The following is a 22,730-nucleotide window of genomic DNA, read 5'->3' as shown; positions in this document are numbered from 1 at the left end:
GACGAATGCCTCGCAAGACGAAAAACTTGCAAGACGAAAGAGTTTTTCATTTTTTGAGTTGCTTCGCAAGATGAATTTCCCTATGGGCTTGCTTCACAAGACAAAAACGTCTTGCAAGTTTGTTTTCTTTTTCCTATGGGAAACCGTTTCAATGCATTCCTATGGGAAACCGTGCTTCGCAAGACGAAAAATTCGCAAGACGAAAAAACTGTATGTTTCTCTACTGCACTGGCTGACAGGAAATTAAGAGCCAGGCTTGTGGCTCAAGTCTGTCTTTTTTCTCTGTTTTGGCTTACAGCTAAACAAAACTGTTCCTACTACTACTAATCAACTGCGTATGGTTTGTGAACTGAAAACAAAAACAACAGTGAATACAGATTGCATTTACTGGACTGATTTCAGTCCTGAATGTGGGATGAATAAGTGAACACTGGGCATCTCCACTCCCGCTTCTCCCATTTTTGTTGGAATACTCTGATGTCGCTGCTCAATGCTGGGGCCTGGCTAGAAATTAAGTTGTCCCCTCATTCAACAAAGCCAGGCCTCCACCTAGTGGCCAGTGCTGGGGGCGAGGAGGACATGAAACAGCTCAGGGCAGAGCTGGAGAGGCCTGGTTGCTGAGTGCAGGGAATCGGCTACCCAGGTTCTGCTGCTGGCGGCTCACCTGTCGTAATAGTCCCTGTGGCCCCGGTGATCTCGGTCACTGTTGTACTGCTCATATGGCCGCTTGCGGCTTGGGTTGTTCAGCCGGTAGTTGCGAGGTTCACCACGAGGCTCGCCACGCGGCCGGCGGTCTCCATAGTGGTGCTCTTTGTACCAATGCGGTTCATACTGATGATGCCGTTCTCCGCCCCACACTTGGTTGCTGTTGCCGCCGTAGCTGAATTTGCGGTCTCTCTGCCAGTCACCTCGCTCTGCACAAAGAGAAGGGAGGGGAAGGCTCGACTCGGTTTCACGAAACGCCCTTGAATGGGCAAGGACAGGATCCCTAGGGGTCCCTGGAAGCTGATGCACGCGGTGGGGGTTCTCCACAATCAGATCAGTCACAATGGACTGTACAAAGCCTGCCTGTCCCTCCGTACAAACCCTTAAGCCAAAATGTATAATAGGCTTTTATACTTTGTGAAGCACTTATAAGCCTTGTTTTGGAATGAGCAGTATAAGGTTACAGGTAAAGGACCCCTGGACAGTTAAGTCCAGTCAAAGGTGACTATGGGGTTGCGGCGCTCATCTCACTCACAGGCCGAGGGAGCTGGCATTTGTCCACAGACACCTTTCCAGGTCACGTGTCCAGCATGGCTAAACCGCATCTGGTGCAACGGAACACCATGACAGAAACCAGAGCGCACAGAAATGCTGTTTACTTTCTCGCCGCAGTGGTACCTATTTATCTACTTGCACTGGTGTGCTTTTGAACTGCTGGGTTGGCAGGAGCTAGGACAGAGCAAGAGGAGCTCACCCCATCACACAGATTCGAACTGCCGACCTTTTGATCAGCAAGCCCAAGAGGCTCAGTGGTTAAGACCACAGCGCCACCCGCTCCCTTAAGCGGTATACAGCTAAATAAACACAATTTCTGAAATGGCATTTTTTTACAATAAAAGATTCCTGAAGGCATCTTGAGGCAAAAAACTTTTAAAGGACAAGAATAAGCTCAGAGCCTCCTGCCCCTACCAGCATTCTTGCCATGGTATTTTGCACTAGTTGCAATTTCCAGGCTGTCTTCAAGGGCTGACCCACATAGAGTGAATTATAGTAGTCCACCCTGGAGGCTGATGGATCCTCCCTGTTAACTGGCCATACTGGCTGGGGCTGACAGGACTTGAGCAACATCTGGAAGAAGCCAGGTTGGGGAGCAATGGCCATCCACTCAATCTGGAGGGAGGGAGAAGTTCTACCCAGAGGAATAAGGAGAGAAGGCTCTTTGTGGGCTCCTGCTTGGTCTCTGACCTGCACTGCTAAAATGCCTCTTGTTTGGGTTGTTGTAGTTCTCCCGCTGGTGCCCGTGCATTTGGGAAGGATGCGACGTCGGAGGCTGGTGGAGCTTCTGAGCATGAGGTCCATGAGGTATCTGAGACATCACAGAATCTCGGCCGGACCCAGATGCCTCCGACCGAAACGGTTTCTTGCCTCCCAGGGCCTCCTCCCTTTTCCTCTGTTCCTGCTGAGGATGACGAGGGGAGGGGGACAGTTAATTCACAATAAAAGGCTCCTGGCATTGACTGAGTCACCTGAGGACAGCGCGAATGGGCCCTTCCCACACAAATCTTGTCGTGAGAACATAGGAAGAGGCTGAACTGGATCAGGCCAGGGACTCTTCTGGCACAGCATCCGGTTCTCACAGCAGCCAACCAGAGGCCTCCACGGGAACCCCCAAAGCTGGACTTCAAGTGCAATAGTAGATCTCCCCTCCTGTGAGCGCCAGAGACTAGTACTGAGGCATAAGGCCTGACTGCGGTGGCAGAGCATAGCCATTGTTGCTGGTAGCCATTGATAACCCACACATTTGCCCAATCCGTCCAAGATGGTGGCCAATCTGCCTCCTGTGGGAGTGAGTTCCACACTTTAACTATGCTGCTGAATGAGGAAGTCCTTTCTTCTGTCTGTCCTGAAACTCCCAACATTCAGCTTCAGTGGAGCTCTAGTATTACGAGAAAAAATGAAAAACCTCCCTCTGCTCACTATCTCTCCACACCAGAGGATCCCAACCTTTTTTTTAGTACGGTGAGCTGCTGGTCCAAATTTACTCAGAATGGCGACCCATTGATTCGACTGTCACGTGAATTTTGAACTTTGCATCTTCGGCATCCATCAATCTGGTGCATTTTAACTGCTGGTTTGCCTATTTTTTTGCCATTACTTGAGGCCTCCAAGCAAAAAGTTTACTTAACGTCCCTATCAATCTGGACTTCACTGAAATTGTTATAGTACTTAACAAAGTTATTCAGAGTTTTTATTCATGGGCAGGTAAGCACGCCATCTGTGTTCGCTGTTAAAGCCTACACGGCCTTGTGACTCACTTGTGGACCCACTGCCCTAAACCACACATAGCTTTATGTACCTCTTATCCAGCATATCTCCCCTTATTTTTCAAAGCAAACAAATGACCTCCCGAAAACCGCAACTTTTCCTTGCAGGACCGTTGCTCCAGCCCTCTTCTGGCTCTATAGTCTCCTTACTGAGCCTTCTGACTCCCAGGTAGCCCATGCAAAAGATGCAGAGTGCCTGGGAGCAAAAGAGAATACTGTACATCTGCAGACCAAATCAAGAAAGCTTTGCCCAGGCTCCTTCTGGTTTCTAAGGGTGCATCACAGAATCACAGAATGACAGAGGTGGAAGGGATCCCAAGGGCACCGCCTATTTTCTACAGCAGCCTTCACCAACCTGGTGCCCCCTCCAGATGTTTTAGACCACAACTCCCTTCAGCCCCAGCATCACAGAGCTAGCTGTCCAGAGTTGTGCTCCAAAACGTCTTGAAAACACCAGCTTGGCGAAGCCTGTTGTACAGGACAAATCTCCTTTGCTTATTTTTTAAAAATTAGATTTGTATCCTGCCTTTCAGTGACAAGAGCCAAGCGCTCTCTCTCCCCCCCCCACCCCTCTCTCTGTTTTTCAGACTCACCTCCTCATCCTGCGACCGCTTCTTGTGAGCCATCTTGTACAACTTGTGCAACTTTCTCGCATCAAATTCCGTGAACTTGGACACAAATATCCACAGGTTCCTGGAAGGAGGCGAATGGATTTCATTTTTTCATTTTCCCCCTTTAGTGAACTGACAGAACAGCAATTTGCTTACCCCTTTCCTCTATCAGTCTAGCCCAGATGAGGCCCCATCCCCTGATTCCACCTGAATGCAGTCTATCTGGAGATCACCCAGCTGAGACTGGAGAGGCACACTCTGCATATGCTCAGGAGGCATCTCTTCTCTTTGGGATGACTTTGTACATTCAAGGCCTGAGCCATGCAGAACCTCAAATCAAATATAACCCAATAAATCCAGCCTGCTATGCTGTGTGTGGCAGTAATGTTATAGTTTTTATTCTTATAAAACTAAATCTAAATTCTTCCCGCCCGCCCCCAATCATTTTTATTAAACCTCCAAAAATATTCCAGAACGTTATACATTTTTAAAGCTGTTTCTTCTTGACTTCCTACCCTTCCCTTCCTTGATGTTTGGTTTTTTTTACTCCATTTTATTAGCCGTTTTACAACACATGTTTTTACTATCTAAACTCCGGTATCGTTAATTCCTTCATTAAAAAACCCCCCTAAATCTAAATTCTAAGCCAAAGCAACCGATATTTTGCAAAATATTTTGAAATGTAAAAGCTCAGTGGGAGAGCATCTGTTTTGCATGCAGGCGGTCCCAGATTCAATGCCCAGCATCTCTACATAGGGACACGATGCCCCCTGCCTGAAACCCTGGAGAGCTGCTGCCAATCGGAGATGATGATACTGAGCTAGATGGACCAATGATCTTACTCGGTATAAGGTGACTTCCTACATCTTGCACTCGCTATATTGCATTTCTGCCAGGGTAGCTTACAGCACAGGGTGCGTTGTATACCTTGTCCTTGCTGTTAAGTTGCTTGGAGACCTTCAGGTGACGAGCAACTAGTAAGTCTAATAAATGAAATGAATAGGAAGCTTCTTTATAAAAGAAGCAGACCACTGATCCTTCTACCTGAATGTTGTCCACACTGACCAGCAGCAGCTCTCCAGGGCTTTAGAGAGGCAGCCTTTCCAAGCCCTACCAGGAATAGCTGGGGATTGAACCTGGGGATTTCTGCACACAAAGTGGGATGCTCTTTCCCCCAAAGGTATAGGGACTGAAGAAACTACCTCGTACCAAGTCAGATCTATGGTCCACCAAGGTCCATACGGACCGGCAGATCTCCAAGGGATAATAATAATAATAATAATAATAATAATAATAATAATAATAATAATAATAATTTATTATTTATACCCCGCCCATCTGGCTGGGCTTCCCCAGCCACTCTGGGCAGCTTCCAAAAAATATATTAAAATACTGTACTACATCAAACATGGATCAAACCTGGGACCTTCTGCATGAGGAGCAGCTGTTCCTTGAAGACCCGCTGCCAGTCAAGGTAGACAATACACAGCTAGGTGGGCCAAGGTTGTAAGCCAACTTCCTTAAACCTGACCTCAGTAGCTAACCAGCGTCAGAGCGCAGTGGAAGGCCTGACAGGCAGGAAGGCAGGCGGGTAGGTGGAGCTGGTTACCTTCTCCAGAGCTTGATGAGCTCCTGGTCTGAGTAGGCTTTCAGGCACTCCGAGATGCGGTCGCCGATCTTCAGCAGGCAGCTGCGCGTGTGCTCCAGCTGCTCCTGCACCGTCAGTCCCTTGTCTGGCTTGTCCAGCTGCTTCAAAGCCTTTTTGACAGGCCTCATCCGCTCTTTGCACTGGGAGGGGAGCAGCAGAGAGAGCAAAGCTACACGTTATTGAGGATTTATTTACCGCCTTCCTACAGGGGGCAGCCCTAGCCATCTTTCGAAAATTGTGAATTCGTGATTATTTGTGCTCATGCCACCACATATGGGACAGAACCTCCAGCATTCATTCTGCCTTTTCAACGTTTTCCACAACTGGTGCACTCCAGGTGTTTTGAACTACAGCTCCCATCAGCCCTGGCCAATGCATGCTAGGAGTTGTAGTCCAAACCACCCGCCATAAACCCAACCTGCTCATACCACTGCCTACTGTGCCCTGCTTAAGGGTTTCTTGAAATACAAAGCCGTATATAAAATGCTTCTAAATAAATGAATGAAAAGGTACATGCTGCTGACTTGAATCAAGTAGCTTGCAAAAATTCTGAAGCCCAAAGATGAGATCAACTAGTCTAAACCTCATGGGGCTGGAATGACGAATGGGACCCCTTCCTCCCTGACCCCATGAGGAAATACTTACTATGCTGAAGGTTTCCTGGTCCAAGTCATCCTCTTCCTCTTCTCCAATGGGGATGGGCTCACTCCCAGCTGTAATGTGGACGGGGCCCTGAGATCGCTTCCCTTTGCCTGCAGATTTGGCATCGCTGCCTTTGGCCTGTAAAAAGACAAAACGAGGCATGGCAAACATAAAAACAAAGCACGGCATTTGCAGTAATTTCACACAGAGAAACGAGAGAGATGAGGCCAGGCTGAAGCCAGAGAAGGGAGTTCCTGATACAGTTCTGCGGGAGAAATTATTACTCAGTATCTCAGCCAGGGTTGCTAAACTGATTCCTATGTGACTTTTCCTTGTGGAGCAAGCCAATCTCCGTTACCTTTTCTCTTTTGCCCTTTGTCTTCCTCCTCTCTTTCTCCTCTTCCTTTTCTTTCTTGCTTGCCGTCTGTTTTATCTTGTTTTCTTTGTCCTCTTTCTTCTTCTGCTTCTTTCTCACAGGGCTGCCATCTAAGCCATCCTCCTGCAAGGAAAGGGGAAAAGCAGGAAGGGGAGGGGAGAAAAAATCAAACCTATTTCATTTATTTCAGGGCTGAGGGATTGCAGGTTAGGTGGTGGTGAATTTCGTCCCCTGCGCCTCTGTATCGGGCCCTAGTGACTCTATCCAGGCCCCTCCTCTACCCCACCTTCTCTTCCTCACCAGCCCTTAAGTGCTTCTACCTAGCTGGAATGAATCCTTGAACTGTGATAACACCTCTGCCTGTGGATGATGGAAGTTGTAGTCCGAGACATCTGAAGGGCCAATTTATAGTCTACACAAGCCATAATCTGAATGGAACAGCAATGGCATGGATCATCCACATGAGGCTAATGTGCACAGCTATTATGGGTTTGTTTGTTTTTTAAAAAAACAAACCTGGTTTTCAAAGCTATCATTGTGGGGAGCGGAGAAAGACTACAGAAGCTGAACAGGGGAAGGGGCTCTGCTGGCTGTGCCTGAGGAGAGGCATCTGGGAAACAAAATCTTAGCCACCAGCTCCTGGTGGATTTTTTTGGGGGCGGTGGGGAATAAATTTTAAAAGGAATACAAAAATATCAAATACTTGCTTTATCAAAGCTAAAAAGCTGATCTAAATAAAAACATAGACCAGAAAAGGAGAGAGAGAAAGAGAGAAAGAAAGAGAGGGAGGGAGGGAGGGAGGGAGGGAGGGAGGGAGGGAGGGAGGGAGGAAGGAAGGAAGGAAGGAAGGAAGGAAGGAAGGAAGGAAGGAAGGAAGGAAGGACAGAAAAAAGAGAACTTCCGATTCTTCATCTGCCAGCTGTCTATATTATTCAACACAATAGAATCTGCACATCAGATATTGCGCAGGTGGGCATGTGGAATCACAGGAGACCTGCCAAGCTGGGCTTACCTTGACCTCTCCTTCTTCTGAGGGGTTGTCCGAGTGTCGAGGAGAGGAGACCTCATTCCCATGCTCATCTCTCCCTTTGAGAGACTTGTTTTCCTTCTTTGTGCGGGGCTTCCTCTTTTTCGCCTTGGTCTAAGTCGAGAGAAGAAGAAGTCAGTCACGAGCAGGAGAACTGCAACTTCCCAAGGAAAGCTTCCCTCCCAGATGACACACAGACCGAGATGTAAAGCCTTGTAGCGCACGGCGCATTCTGCTAACATGGTGCCCCCTCTTTGTGAGTTCTGGACCGGCTACGACTCACATCAGCCCTAGGCGGCCTGATGCTGATGTTAACAGAAACACACTTGTGCTGGATGGGGCTGATGACCTGTGGTCCAAACTTGGGGGCACCAGGCTTGGCATATGCTGCTTTAAAAGACCTGGGGGTCCTATTCAGCCCTCACTCTGGTTTGAGAGATTTTGCAAAGCCCCATCCGTATGTTTCCAAAGCATGCACTTGCCTCCACAGAGACTAGAAAGCTGACCTGTGCACTACTGCAGTGCCAAGTCAGATGTGTGAAATGCACAAGGCCTGGTCTAGTGACTCTGCCTTTTCTGCTGCAATTCATCCATGGTGGAACTGACCTCTTCCACCTCTTTCGTTCCATCCTTTTTCTCCATGTCTTTCTTGAGTAGTTTCAGCAAGTAGTCAACTCGTGCCTGGAGCTGCTTCCCCTGAGGCTTCTTGTCTGTCTCAACAGGAAGGATCTGGGGGGGGGGGGAGAGAGAATGTTTTTAAGGACATGGGCAGCAAAGGTCTGACAACAAGCGCCCCCACACATATACTGCTTTCCAAATATAAGAAACAGAAAGCTACAACTAAGAAAAAGGGGAAGTGGATTAAGAATTCAAAGTGGGGGGAATTGGACATCCATCAGTAATCCAAACACTAGAGCAGTGTTTTCTGCTCTAAGAGGCAGCATTCTTTAAGAGTATAAATAAATGTTTCTTTTTCTTCTGCCCAGCTTTTCCATGAGCCTTGCAGGGTGTAGTCAACAGCAAAATACATTGCCATTTGAACCACAGAACTTATACCCAGTTTCCCTGAGCACAACAGACTTCCAGAGATGTTGTTTTGCCCCATTATTGCCATTACTTGTTTTGATTTAAGGCTGGTTGCTCAGTGGAGGGTTGAAATTATCTATGGAGGAAGCCAAACACTTGGCTGCAGACACACACGCACTGCCTGCATTCACACATGATAGTATGCCATGGTTTGTTCTAGCTATGGCTCGTTCAACAAACCATGTTCACAGACCTGCAAACAAGGCGCATCTTGTTTCTCCGAAGCTTTCATTTTCCAACTAGCTTTGCCTCAACAGCTTAGTGAGGATCCAGGGTGGAGTGGCCTAACAAACCATGGTTAAGCAAGGCTATGGTTTCAAACATAACACTAAACCATAGCCATAACATGTCACAGTTTGTAAGCCAACAGCAAATTGTGGCTTCACGTTGTGGTTTGGCTGGGAGAAAATAAACCTCAGTTAGTCTGTTGGCTGAGTTTGCACAGCCAAACAAACCACTCTTTGGCCAAACTAACCATGGCTTAGTGTTATACATGCAAACCAGGTCTCTGCATGTGAGGTTTCTTGTACCTTGTTGGTTAATTTCAGCTCTGGGTCTGATTTGATGAGCTCCCAGTTCCCGTAGCCATGTTCATATACTCCCACCAGCAAGTGAGAGTCATCTTCCAAACTCCAGTCCACATCAAAATGGGCAGCTTTCACACGGCAAGTCAGGCAGAACCTGCAATTTAATGGGAGAGCAGGTAAGAGGTTTTGTTGTTTGGCTCAAGATGGTATATATGGTTTTCTTCCTTCCCCATTTTATCTTCACAACAACCCTGTGAGGTAAGCTAGGGTAAGGGTGGCTGGCCTATGGTCACCCATGGCCGAGTAAGGATTTGAACACAGGCCTGCCAGGTCTAAGTCCAACACTATAACCCCTGAACGACACTGTCTCTCTTCACTTTTTACATCAGAGTTCTTTTTCTATGCCTCTAAAGGTCTGCAACGGAAGGGGGACTGGGAGAGAGAGTAAAGGCACAAAATTGTGTCTTTCTCACCTAAACTTTCCAGTGTTTTAGGCTTCTTCACCCATTACACTGAGGTGCAAGCTTTCTCTACACATGTACAAGTGTTGGTGTGTGAAAAGAGTGTACACCTGTTGAGCACAGCTGCACTATGGTATGTACACAGCTAGATACATTGAGTGTTACATGCAGATAACCATGAGTCCACAGCTCAACTGTTTGTGCACCCCAACTAGATGTGTCCAGATGCGTACACTGGTTTGAATGTAACATGCGATGAACACCCATTCTGAGAGGCAGGACTTCATTCTGGACCCACCGAGGGCTCCCCTGTGAATATTCTCTTCTGCCTATCTCATTAAAGAAAGGAAAGTCAGCTGGGAGTCTGAAGATGAAGGGGTGAGCCAGAAGCTCAGTGAGTCCCATTAATTTACAGATAAACCAAAGCTGCAATCTGGAAAGCAGCTGAAAGTCAGGCCTCTCTTGCCACTGCTCTACGCCAACTCTCACCTCCTTGCGCTCTTCTTCCCTGCATCCCCAGGAAGCTTCAGACTCACCTTGCCCTCTCCTCCGGGTCCGTTGGGATGGTCTTGTGCAGCATTGCAAACTCCTCTTCGTGCTGAATGATGGCTTTCACGTTCACCTGGACGCCAGAAATCTTAATGGTGGGGCCTCTTCTCTTCCCTGGTCCTTTGTCTGGGGAAAAAGAGCCACAGATGCTTCAGCTACAAGCAACAGGGGGGAAGGGGTGAGTTGCTTATCTGAAAAGAATGAGGATCCAAGTGCTTTAACCAATCCCTTTTTCCTGGGTGCAAGACTCTTCTCCACTTACTTTCTGCAGGGTTCTCTTTCAGGTGTTCTTCGTACTCCTGCATGGCCGAAACGCAGCTGTTGTGAAGAAGCTCCCCGAGGCGTTTGAGGTCGGCCACCGATTTGTCTACCAGCTCCGCATCTCGGGCAATGCACTCCAGCCTGGAGGGGGGAGAAGAGGACAATGAAGTGAATGGAAGCGCAGCTCCCTCGTGGCAGCAGATAGTTCATAACCCAGTGCCACACTGGAACTCATCAACAGTTCCTCTGCCAGAGGCATCGTTTATCAATGTATGGGATGTGATTTTATCTGAACATCTGGTCAGACATAGACGTGTAGTCTGGGGCAGAGCCAAATCAGACGGTTTTGATGCAGATAGGTCTCCACACACACACACACACTCTCTCTATATATATATATATATATAACTAGGGAGAGCCATAGATGTACTCCTCCTATGACTCACTCCTGGGCTATGTAGACACATCTTAAGAAACTGGCTATATTTAATTGCATCTCTTTAATTTGACTTATATACTGAATATGCTCCGTGTATCGTTCTGTTATGGTTTGTATCATGTGTTAGTCTGTACCACATGTCTATTGTTAAATCAATAAAAATGAAATAATGAAATGAAATGCCACATCCTACAGCCTTCCCCCAAAGAATCCTGGGAGCTGTAGTTTGTTAAGGGTGCGGAGGATTGTGAGGAAACCCCCATTCTCATCACAGTATGACAATTCCCAGAGTGGGTTAAAGAATCAATCCTTCTTCCCAGGGAACTTTGGGAATTACCCTCCTTAGCGTGGTATGTCTGCCTCCATCATTATCAACTCTCAGGCAGAATTGGAAAACATTCCAGTCTACCCAGAAATTTGGTGGCCCACAAATGTTGTGGCAGCCTCAAGATCATTGGATGGTAGAATGTTTTAAAACTGTAATTGCTGTTGTTTATCATTTCTAAAATATATTTATATAATGCTATTATCGGGGGGGGGGGGAATCAAGTTGACGTATAAGAAAAAAATGAATGTTTCTAATTGTTTTAACATGTTTTTAATTGTTTTTTAGAATATTTTTATCTGTTTTGTAATGTTTTTGTTTTAAAAATGTATTGTTTGCTATCCTGGGCTTCTCGGGGAGGAAAGCCATGATGAAAAATCCAGTAAAATAAAAAATAGTAACAGTACCCTCAGTGTAATCCCTGGCACCCCCAACTAAATAGATCAGCACTTACCGTTCCAGGGGAACTCCAAACTTTTTGTAGGCCTTGATAAACCTGCGGGGTTCAAACAAAAAAATGGGGCAACAGCTGTCAAAAGAGTTCCAGCAAGTGCATTCTTACTTGAATAAACTTGTTCTGTGGAGCTGGTCACCTAACTATGGCAAAAGGCAGTCAGGGATGCTGCTAACTCCAGCTCCCAAATCATGATTGTGCCACCCATCCCAAGAGTACCACAATCTCCCTGGAATTCCAAGCGTTATCACAAAGCTTTGCTGGCTGTGTGGGGCGGGGGGGGGATAGCTGCCAGGTAAATAAAGTAATTCTGAATTGGAAAAAATGGCTTTTTCGCTTAAATGAAAATGAGTTTAAGAAGTATCGGAGCCTGCTCAAGACTCCTGGGCAGGGGGAGGAATAAACGCAGATGAAACCCCATCAGGCATCAGTGCTGACCTCCTGATTTCCGTGTCCGTGAAGCCTTCCACCATGTCCTTCCGGACGCTGCGGGGCCGCCCTCTTCGTTTGGGTCTTTTATCATCGTCTGAGTCCTCCGTCTCGCTCTCCGAGCCGGACGACCCCTGCAGCTTTTTCTTCATCTCAACATCCGAATCGCTGTCATTGGCCTGAGCCTATGGGGGCAGAAAGGACAACAGATCAGCCAGGCTGCTTGCTTTCAGCAGGAGGCATCTTAGCCCCTGAGCTCTCATCACTTCAGGATGCCCCAGATATTTTGGCAGAGGAGGAGGGTGAAAGGCTTCCAGTGTACTGCTGGAGCTTTGATGTGCCAGCTATCGCCTATAAAAACAGACCCACTTGTTCAGGAAGGGCCATTGTTCAGTGGTAAGCATCTGCTTGCATGCCGAAGGTCCCAGGTTTGATACCAGCTAGGGCTGGGACTGCCACCTGCCTGAAACCCTGGAGAGCTTGGACCAGTGTAGAAAATACTGAGCTAGTAGTCTGACTCGGTTTAAGGCAGCTTCCTTTGCTGCTATTCAAATCAGCCCTTTATTCCAAACCATGAGGAGTGGAAACTTAATCCTTAAAGGCACGGGACCACAGCTCAGTGGTAAAGCATCTGCTTTGCTGGCAGAAGACCCCAGCATCTCTGGGCAAGGCTCGGAGAGATCAGTCTGAACCCCTGGAGAGCAGCTACCAGCCAGGGTAGGTGATACTGAGCTCTATGGTCTGGCTCAATGTAAGTCAGCCTCCTATGTTCCTTCCCAACGAGGGGCCCTGCTTTGCATTTCAAAAAGCAGAGGTTGCAAGAGGGGAAACTGAAATCTGCAAGGGACCCGCTTAACCCACTCTGCAGTCTCCAATCCTGCATTGCCCTCTCTCACACCTCCTAAGCTCAGCCTCCGACGTCCCCGACTTCCTAAATTTACAATGTAAACCCTTTGGGGGCGATCATCTGCCTTTGCTTACATCCCCCTATCAAGTGGCCGCAGGAGGACTAGATGGACTTTTGGCCTGAATGAGTTGGGCTCTTCTTACATTCTTAGCAGTGGTTGGTCTGGGTTCAACTTGAGAAGGACACGCCCTGCCCTGGCCATACCTTTTTAGCCGAGCTGCGGATTCTGGGAAGCATGTAGATCTCCTCTAGTTCCTTCTGCCGCTCCTCCTCCTCCACCTTCTTCCTCTGCTCCTCTGGGATGATATCGTCCCAGTCCTTCTGAGACTTCTCCTCAAGCTCGGCTTCCTCCTCCTCCATCGTTGCAAAGTTGGCCACCTACAAAAGGATAAAACACCCGCCAGGTTTCATTCCTCGTCACCAGGTTAAAAAATATTTCGAACCGATCCCATGTTCTCTGTGTGTGTGTGTCTCCTCACAATGACACCGTGTGAGAAGGAACCAGCTAAGACGAAGGGAAACTGAGGCTGCAAGTGCATGCCTTCTCCAAGGCCACCAGGACCGTGAAGGAATTTGAACCCGGGTCACAATCATGAGTGTCTGCAGGAATTTTTCCAGAGTAAGGTGGGGACAAAGTTTGGACACAATTGCTCTACAGCCACTGACAAAATTATCTGCCATCTGTGCTGGTACTTCTTGTAAGATCTGAAACCATCACATCTTCACAGGGTTGGTCATATTCCTATTTGAGAATGCTCTCATTTCATTTTTAAATTGTCTTATCCTCTGCCCCTAGGTTCCTTGGGGAGGAAGGCTGCGATATAAATTCAATAAAAAATAACTGAAAACATGCTAACGTTGCTTTATGCTCCACCCACACAGGTCCATACCTTGAACTGAGACAGAAGTTCATCTGTGGCGCTCGTGGATGCTTCGTTCTCTCGGGTTTCGGCTAAGCGCAAAATTTCCTCGATGTCCATTTCCTGGAAGGGGTGGGGAAGACAGGATGGAATCAGAATCTGCAATAACCGAATACTGAGTAAGAATGAACTCAGTGGGGGGGGGGGATGTGGGAGAAGTGTGCTCAGAGAGATGGAAGGAGACCGGATAGCGTAGTCCAGCATTTCCCAAACTTTCTAAAAGCAAAGACACCCGGGTTTTTTGCTTCTTTCAAAAGTACAGTCGTACCTTGTTTCTCGAACAGAATGTGTTCCGGGAGTCCATTGAACTCCCAGAACTGTTCAAAAACCAAGGCACAGCTTCCGATTGGCTGCAGGAGCGTCCTGCAGCCAATTGGAAGCCACACCGGACGTTCGGTTTCTGAAAATCGTTCGAAAACCAGAACACTCACTTCCGGTTTTCGATCGTTCGGGAGCCGAAACGTACGAGTTCCAAGGCGTTTGGCAACCAAGGTACGACTGTAGAGGAGTGTGCCCCTTTCAACACCGCATTAAGATTCACAACAAATAATTTTCTGCATTGCTCACAGAGCAACTACTACTAAGGCCCCAAATATCTGAAACGCTGTCTCCATCCCTGCCTACAGGCCCTCCCAGGGTACCGGCAGAGGAGTACCTAAGTGTCGCTCCGTCACCTTCAGAAGTGTTGGCAGTTGTAGCCCAGGAGAGGGATTTCTCTGTGATGGCCCCTCAGTTCTAGAACTCCCTCCCCACAATGCCTGACATCATCGTTCCACAGCTTCCACACAGAGCTGAAGACACACACCTTTTACCCTGCCCCTTGGAAGTTAATGTATTTTGTTTTGGGGGATCCACTTCCTTTTGTTGAATTTAAAGTCCCCTGTTCCATTTATAATGGTCTTGCTAGTTTTACAATCATAAACTGATTTATTTGATTTTATAACTGTATTAGAATATCGTCATAACCTGTCCTGGGACCTTGCGGTGAAAGGGGTAGGTAAGGAATCCTATAAATGAAAGAATAAAGAATGAAATAAATTTATTCCTTGTGGAACACCAGCTTGGGAACTGGTATGGGGTTGTTCACCTCTGTTGGTATCATAGAAACATACAAGCTTGTATCAAAAATTAATCCTGCTCAGAGGGTTGTTGTTGTCGTTTAGTCGTGTCCGACTCTTCGTGACCCCATGGACCAGAGCACGCCAGGCACTTCTGTCTTCCACTGCCTCCCGCAGCTTGGTCAAACTCATGCTGATAGCTTCGAGAACACTATCCAACCATCTCGTCCTCTGTCAGCCCCTTCTCCTTGTGCCCTCCATCTTTCCCAACATCAGGGTCTATTCCAGGGAGTCTTCTCTTCTCATGAGGTGGCCAAAGTATTCGAGTCTCAGCTTCATGATCTGTCCTTCATGTGAGCACAATTGGATAGGTTTGATCTTCTTGCAGTCCATGGGACTCTCAAGAGTCTCCTCCAGCACCATAATTCAAAAGCATCAATTCTTCGGTGATCAGCCTTCTTTATGGCCCAGCTTTCACTTCCATACATCGCTACTGGGAAAACCATAGCTTTTACTATACGGACCTTTGTTGGCAAGGTGATGTCTCTACTTTTTAAGATGCTGTCTAGGTTTATCATTGCTTTTCTCCCAAGAAGCAGGCATCTTTTAATTTTGTGGCTGCTGTCACCATCTGCAGTGATCATGGAGCCCAAGAAAGTAAAATCTCTCACTGCCTCCATCTCTTCCCCTTCTATTTGCCAGGAGGTGATGGGACCAGTGGCCATGATGTTCGATTTTTTGATGTTGAGTTTCAGACCATATTTTGCGCTCTCCTCTTTCACCCTCAATAAAAGGTTCTTTAATTCCTCCTCACTTTCTGCCATCAAGGTTGTGTCATCTGCATATCTGAGGTTGTTGATATTTCTTCCGGCAATCTTAATTCTGGCTAGGGATTCATTCAGCCCAGCCTTTCGCATGATGAATTCTGCATATAAGTTGAATAAGCAGGGAGACAATATACAGCCTTGCCGTACTCCTTTCCCAATTTTGAACCAATCAGTTGTTCCATATCCAGTTCTAACTGTAGCTTCTTGTCCCACATAGAGATTTCTCAGGGGACAGATGAGGTGATCAGGCACTCCCATTTCTTTAAGAACTTGCCATAGTTTGCTGTGGTCGACACAGTCAAAGGCTTTTGCATAGTCAATGAAGCAGAAGTAGATGTCTTTCTGGAACTCTCTAGCTTTCTCCACAATCCAGCGCATGTTTGAAATTTGGTCTCTGGTTCCTCTGCCTCTTCTAAATCCAGCTTGCACTTCTGGGAGTTCTCGGTCCACATACTGCTTGAGCCTTCCTTGTAGAATTTTAAGCATAACCTTGCTAGTGTGTGAAATGAGTGCAATTGTGCAGTAGTTGGAGCATTCTTTGGCACTGCCCTTCTTGGGAATTGGGATGTAGACTGATCTTCTCCAATCCTCTGGCCACTGCTGAGTTTTCCAAGCTTGCTGGCATATTGAGTGTAGCACCTTAACAGCATCATCTTTTAGAATTTTAAATAGTTCAGCTGGAATACCATCACTTCCACTGGCTTGTAATCTGGGGGGTTTCTATAAGGCCCATTTGACTTCACTCTCCAGGATATATGGCTCAAGGTCAGCAACCACACTACCTGGGGTGTACGAGCCATCCATATCTCTCTGGTATAATTCCTCTGTGTATTCTTGCCACCTCTTCTTGATGTCTTCTGCTTCTGTTAGGTCATTACCACTTTTGTCCTTTATTATGGTAATCTTTGTACGAAATGTTCCTTTCATATCTCCAGTTTTCTTGAACAGATCTCTGGTTCTTCCCATTCTGTTGTTTTCCTCTATTTCTTTGCATTGCTCGTTTAAGAAGGCCTTCTTGTCTCTCCTTGCTATTTTTTGGAAATCTGCATTCAATTTCCTATATCTTTCACTATCTCCCTCACATTTTGCTTGCCTTCTCTCCCCCGCCATTTGTAAGGCCTCGTTGGACAGCCACTTTGCTTTCTTGCATTTCCTTTTCATTGGGATGGTCCTGCTCAGAGTAAACCCACTGAAATTAATTAACGCAACTATCTTAGCTCTAATAACTTTCATGGGTCTATTGAATACTGGTCATTGCCTGTAACAATAAAGATTTGATTTGATTTGATTTGTGGGCCTGGTCTGGGTAGGACTACAGTGGCACCTCGGTTTTTGAACGTAATCCGTTCCAGAAGACCATTCGAGTTCCAAAACCGAAACTCAGTATGGAAGCCTCAAAACAGAAAACTCAATACGGAAGCAGCATTTCCAGTTCAACTTCTGAGGCACGTCTAAAAACCGAAGCATTTACTTCTGGGTTTACGGTGTTCGAAAACCAAAATGTTCGTTGACAAAGACGTTCGAAAACCAAGGTACCACTGTAGCTTTGAATACAACCTTCAGAGGGGGAACCATCTCTAACAAAGTGTGCCAACCAAAAAACCCTTCCAGCTCGGCTCACCTGTGGCTCAGACTCTTCCCCTTCCAGCTCTTTGAATAGGTCTTCCGCACCGAACTTCAAGATGGCCGTCAGCTCCTCTTTGTTGAAAGGGTTTGTGCTGCAAGGGAACAAGAAGGAAGTGGACGTTGGACCTACTGGAGGGCAGCATCTCAAGGAAGGCTGATATACACCCAAGAGAGACTAGTTAGTTTAGATCTATAGTCCTCAAGAGAACCTGTCCCCATCCTTCCTCATCTCCCTTACTTGGATCTGCCAGAGTTGTTGTCCAGAACAGTTCGACCAGTGGTGTCCATGCGCTGTATCACCAGATGGTCTAATACCATCTTCTTCTTGGCTCTTTCGATAATCTCTTCTTCCACCGTCCCCTTCGTAACCAATCGATAAATATTCACCTGCAGGGGGAGGAAAGGGTACAGATAAAAGCTCCATTTTCCAGAGAGTCAGATCACGGTTCCTCTCTTACCCCAGAGCATGAAAGCCAAAAGCTTTTCTTTCTCCCGTAAACGCAACATCTTTTTAACTGAAGATGACAAAGACTGAACCTGAGGGGCCCTTCTGTTAGATGAGCTACTACTTTGCCCCTGACTCCTGCCCTGCAAGCCAGAGGAGCTCGAAGGAGGTGCCACAGGTAAACAGCTTAGAGCTTTTGTTTCCCCTTAATGCCTTAGAGCGCTATATGACTGTGGCTGCTTCTAAAGTAGAGGTCTGAACTGTGGAATTACCTCTCTACAAAGGCTCCCATCTGCACCATACATTTAAACCACTATGATACCACTTTAAATGGTCATGGCTTCCCTCAAAGTATTTGGTAAGGGTGCCGAGAGTAGTTGGGAGACCCCCTATTCCAGGCATGGCCAAACTTGGCCCTCCAGCTGTTTTGGGACTACAACTACCATCATCCCTAGCTAACAGGACCAGTGGTCAGGGATGATGGGAATTGTAGTCCCAAAACAGCTAGAGGGCCAAGTTTGGCCATGCCTGCCCTATTCCCTTTACAGAGCTACAATTCCAGGGAGGTTTAACAATCAAGCCCTGTTCCCAGAAAACTCTGGGAATATAGCTCTGGGAGAGAAATAGGGGGGTCTCCAACAAACTAATTATTTGGGGAGAGCCACGACTGTTATTAGATTATTTTCAAATGGTGTTTTTTTTAATTGGTCTTCATGTTGTTTTTAAAAATCAATAAAAAACTTCTCCATGAATCTGTCCGATCCTCTTTTAAACTTTTAGATGTTTGCCGCCCTGGGCACCGTTGGGAGAAAGGACAGGATAGAAATTCAATAATAACAATGAATAACAGCATCTTATTAAGCCTCTAAGAAAAATAGCAAATAGGATTCCATGACTGAAACAGGGCAGAAAATACCCCTTTCTCCTGGTGTTACCTCAAATCCTATCTTTCCGTCTCCCTCTCCACCTACGGAATGAAGAAAGCAACTGGCACAGAACTAAGAGGTAACTGTCATGTCCGAAGGAAAACAACCCAGGAAAACGGCCTGCAGGAACTTTGTGGGCGTTCCAGAATCTTAGGGGCTGCTGCCACCCATCCATGGCTGCAACATGAAAGCTTCGGCTCTTTCTCTGACCTGCTTCTTCTGCCCTATCCGGTGAGCCCGGGCCTGAGCCTGCAAGTCATTCTGAGGGTTCCAGTCCGAGTCGAAAATGACCACCGTGTCGGCAGAGGCCAAGTTAATCCCCAGGCCACCAGCTCGCGTGGACAGGAGGAAACAGAAGTCCTGAGGAGGAGGAAAAAGGGCCTCAGTGCTAAGCACATGAATTGCTTCCCTGAAGCATTCCAAAGAAGTGATTTGCAATACAATAACCACACACATAGACACACATATTCATTTGGAGGGAAAACCTTTGGGGAACTAGAGGGCAGATTTATGCAGAGATGTTTCTGAAAAAGAGATCTGGCTGGCTAGCAAGGGACAAAGCTTGGATAGAAAGGAAAAGTTTCAATCCCCCAAAAAAATCTTTGCAGAATGTTTGCAACAATATCCCCTTTCTTTCTTTTTTTCTTCCTTTTAATTTTTTTTATTCAGTTTTACAATATACATTTGAATTTAAACATTAATCATAATCACATAGTAGTCCCTGAACTCTTAGGCTTCCCTCCACGCGCGTCTCCATGGTTTCCATTGTCAAACTTTTTTTTATTGCATCTTATAGTTTCTCCATTTATCTTAAAAATCCATTTTTACCTTAGTTTTTCATACATTACAAGTGTTACTATAATCCTGCCAAAGTTTTTAGTCATTTACAGTGTTTTGTTTGATAACTTATAAATTGTCCCCCTTCCTTGTTAAAGTTTCTGCCTTCCTGGTTTCTGATATTCCCGGTCATTTTCGCCATTTTGGTGTAATCCACCATCTTTATCAGCGACGAATGGCTGATAAAGATGATAAATATGATATCCCTTTTCTTGTGGTACTCGCTGCCTCCCCTCAGAAGACCCCGCCAGCTGCTGCCCTCCCTCTGAATGGGCAGGTCACAATGATCATTACCTCTGAGCCGTCAGCATTGAAGTGATCCAGCGCCTGCTTTCGGATCTCGCCTTTGATTGAGCCGTCCAGGCGCTGCAAAGAACGACAGTGATTGAATCAAAGGACACTGGTGGAATCACTGCTTTTACACACCTACACACACTCACACAAAAACAATACCCTGGGTATTGCTGCAGCGGATGGTTCAGAAAGTCAAATCCCTGTCCAGCTTCTACCAGCTTGGAGCAAGGCAACACTTTAAAAATAACACTGATTAAAAATAACCTTGTTGCCACAGGGGACGGTGCCCGGGAAGCCTCAACAGGCACCAGGTGACTCCACAGCTCCCATTACAAGCCCTGAGCCAGAAACTGCTTGTGGAAGCGCTTATTTAAAAAAAAAATACATGAGGAGGAATAAGACACAAGAGGCCACGTGGAAAGAGCAAAGCTCAACGGCAGATTTCCATGCAGAGGGTCCCATAAGGATGTAAGAAGAGCCTGCTGGATCAGGCCCGTGGCCCATCTAGTCCAGCATCCTGTTCTCACAGTGGCCAACCAGGTGGCTGTGGGAAGCAGGACCCAAGGCCAAGAGAACTCTCCGCCCTGTGGCTTCTGGTATTCAGAAGCATTACTGCCTCTGACCATGGAAGCAGAGCACAGCCCTTGCGATTAGTAGTCATTGATAGCCTTCTCCTCCATGCATTTGTCCAATCCTCTTTTAAAGCCATCTGATCACTGCCTCCAGTGGGAGTGAGTTCCATAGTTTAACGATGCGCTGCATGAAGAATGACTTTCTTCTATCCACCCTGAATATTCCAACATTCAGCTTCACTGGATGAAGTCCCAGGCCAAACCAGCAAATGTCTCCAGTTAAAAAGTACTTTTGCCGGGCTGAGATGTGCCCCCTGAACACCATAAGGACTAGAAACTTGCTTGCTTCGAAATAAAAGCCGAGATTCTCAGGAAACCGAACTACACGGTCTCTGTATGCCCACAGTATCTTAACATCAGAGGGAAGTCCTCTGCAGACCTATGTGTGATGCATAAGGAGTACATGGGTTCTTTGGGGAGGAAGGGTGGGGTATAAATTCAATAATAAAAATACAAAATGCATCATCCCCTCCTTTTCTTCCCAGGCACCTTTGGTTTCCACACCTGAAGCTTACCTGAGACCATCCCCTTTGAACCAACCAAGCCAGAAGCCACATGGCAGCCTCACCTGGAAAGGGTAGTGCTTGATGGCCAGATACTCTGCCAAGATGTCCAGCATTCTCACCATCTGGGAGAAGATGAGGACTCGATTGCCCCTCTCGCGTAGCCTGCTCAGCAGTTTGTCCAGGAGGATGAGCTTCCCGCTGCTCCTGATTAAAGACTGAAGAGGACATGGTGGTCATTTGCAAATGGCGCTTCCAACCTGGACTGAGCCCTACAAATCAGGAAGATCCCTCGTTTGAATCTCGCCTAGTCAGCCATGAACTGACATGGGGGGATTCAGGCAAGCCGATCTGTCTTAGCCTCAGTGTCTCCATCTGTAATATGGGTGACAATGCTGCTGGCTTAGCTTACAGCAGGGGTGGAGAACTTAAGAGCCAGGAGCCAAGTATGACCCTCTAAGAAAATCTATCTGGCCCTTAGGACTCGCCCCAGGCCACAGACCTCACATATCCTGTTCAAGTACTTCTGCATGGCTGGAAAGAATTCTTGCATTGTGATTCTGCTTGCCTGGGTGAAGAAATTAGGTGTGAGGAAACCTCTGGGTCGTGCGGGGCTACTGGAATGTAGCCTAAAACAGAGCCTTATGGAGCTCTCCCATGGATTACAGCTAGACTATGCATGTGAAGGATTTCAAACACTTAAAAATGCTATACAGATGTTGCACATCTGTACACATTTAACACAGAAGATGTCCAGAAGCAGTGTGCAACGGGGAGCATAAAAAGGGCCTACTGGATCAGGCCAATGGGTCACTTAGTCCAGCATCCTGTTTTCAGATTGCCTGTGGGAAACAGTCAACCAGGATTCAAGCACAAGAGCACTCCCCCCCCCCCTTGGTAAGAAGCATGACTTCCGAGCATAGCCGCTATGGCTAGTACCACTAATAAGTGCACTCCTCCATGGATTTGCCCAGTCCTCTTTTAAAGCCATCCAAGTTGGTGACCATCCTATGGGAGGGAGTTCCAGAGTTTAACTATATGCTGCATATTGTATAAACGTCTATCATGTTGCCTCTTACTTGTCTTTAAGCTGGAGAAAAAAAAGTCCCAAATGTGGCAATCTTTCCTCATGGTGGAAAGCTGCTCCATGCTCTTGACCGTTTGGTTTGCCCTTTTCTGACCCTTCTCCAACTCTGCAAGACCTTGCTGAAGCGAAGCAGCTGCGCAGCATTCTGAATGCAGCCGCCCCACAGGCTTATGTAACCAGCACATGGGCCAATGTGCTCCCTCCTTGCTGTCCCTCTCCCTCCCTCCCTCCACGTTACCCACCAGCAGCAGCTCCTGCCTGTTCTCCCTCTCATTCTCCTCGGGGGCCTTGATCAGATAGCAGTGGTTGCAACACTTCTTCAGCTCCATCACGATGTTCAGGAAGCCGGACGTGCTCCCGCGAGTGCCTTTAGAGAGCGCTCTGTAGTTGCGTGTTAAAATCCACCTGCAGAGCAAGCCGGGAACGGGGCGTCAGGAGACATGAACTCCCAGTTGTGTTAGTTCCAAGGCTGGCCAGCAAGGGGACTTGGGGAGACGATCCTAACCAAGTGGGCATGCTGCGAGTTCACAGAGACCGAGCACAAGGGAAGTAAGGAATCCATATGTGAGCATGGGTCCTGAATCCAGCCGCAATTGTAGCAATCATGCTCAAAGCAAAGGTATCACCAGGACGTTTGCAAAAGTACAAAAGATAATATTTCAAGGTATTTGAGGTGGGGGGAGGGACCCTCCAAATGAGAACTATGAAAACAGAGAAAGTGCCACGAGCACAGAAATTTGATGAGCTGTTGGGAGGATAAAAGGGGGGCAGGGGAGAATGGAATGGAGTATCCTGGAAGAGGGT

At 47.1% G+C, this 22,730-nt stretch overlaps 1 protein-coding gene across 10 annotated transcripts in view; it reads right to left on the bottom strand.

Moving 5' to 3' along the window:
* Nucleotides 1-22,730, bottom strand: part of CHD2 (chromodomain helicase DNA binding protein 2) — a 65,931-nt gene that overhangs the window by 2,538 nt on the left and 40,663 nt on the right. For 8 of the 10 annotated variants that reach the window (XM_083474960.1, XM_083474957.1, XM_083474962.1 and 5 more), the window contains 21 exons: nt 22,169-22,331; nt 20,905-21,057; nt 19,705-19,776; nt 18,784-18,933; nt 17,441-17,589; nt 17,198-17,294; nt 13,662-13,754; nt 12,976-13,149; nt 11,874-12,049; nt 11,436-11,477; nt 10,219-10,358; nt 9,944-10,082; nt 8,950-9,100; nt 7,940-8,062; nt 7,319-7,447; nt 6,289-6,429; nt 5,934-6,068; nt 5,250-5,428; nt 3,623-3,722; nt 1,951-2,164; nt 665-914 (listed from right to left, as the gene is read on the bottom strand). In XM_083474960.1, coding sequence (XP_083331086.1) covers nt 665-914; nt 1,951-2,164; nt 3,623-3,722; nt 5,250-5,428; nt 5,934-6,068; nt 6,289-6,429; nt 7,319-7,447; nt 7,940-8,062; nt 8,950-9,100; nt 9,944-10,082; nt 10,219-10,358; nt 11,436-11,477; nt 11,874-12,049; nt 12,976-13,149; nt 13,662-13,754; nt 17,198-17,294; nt 17,441-17,589; nt 18,784-18,933; nt 19,705-19,776; nt 20,905-21,057; nt 22,169-22,331 — 2,970 coding nt within the window. The remainder of the gene's footprint in view (nt 1-664; nt 915-1,950; nt 2,165-3,622; nt 3,723-5,249; nt 5,429-5,933; nt 6,069-6,288; nt 6,430-7,318; nt 7,448-7,939; nt 8,063-8,949; nt 9,101-9,943; nt 10,083-10,218; nt 10,359-11,435; nt 11,478-11,873; nt 12,050-12,975; nt 13,150-13,661; nt 13,755-17,197; nt 17,295-17,440; nt 17,590-18,783; nt 18,934-19,704; nt 19,777-20,904; nt 21,058-22,168; nt 22,332-22,730) is intronic. The other 2 variants (XM_083474961.1, XM_083474959.1) reach the window with 1 other exon arrangement.

This window comes from Podarcis liolepis (genome assembly GCF_965112155.1).
Source record: "Podarcis liolepis genome assembly, chromosome: 14".
Lineage (NCBI taxonomy): Eukaryota > Metazoa > Chordata > Lepidosauria > Squamata > Lacertidae > Podarcis > Podarcis liolepis.
Note: the sequence above shows the minus strand (reverse complement) of the source record. Positions and strands in the feature narration are given on the sequence as shown.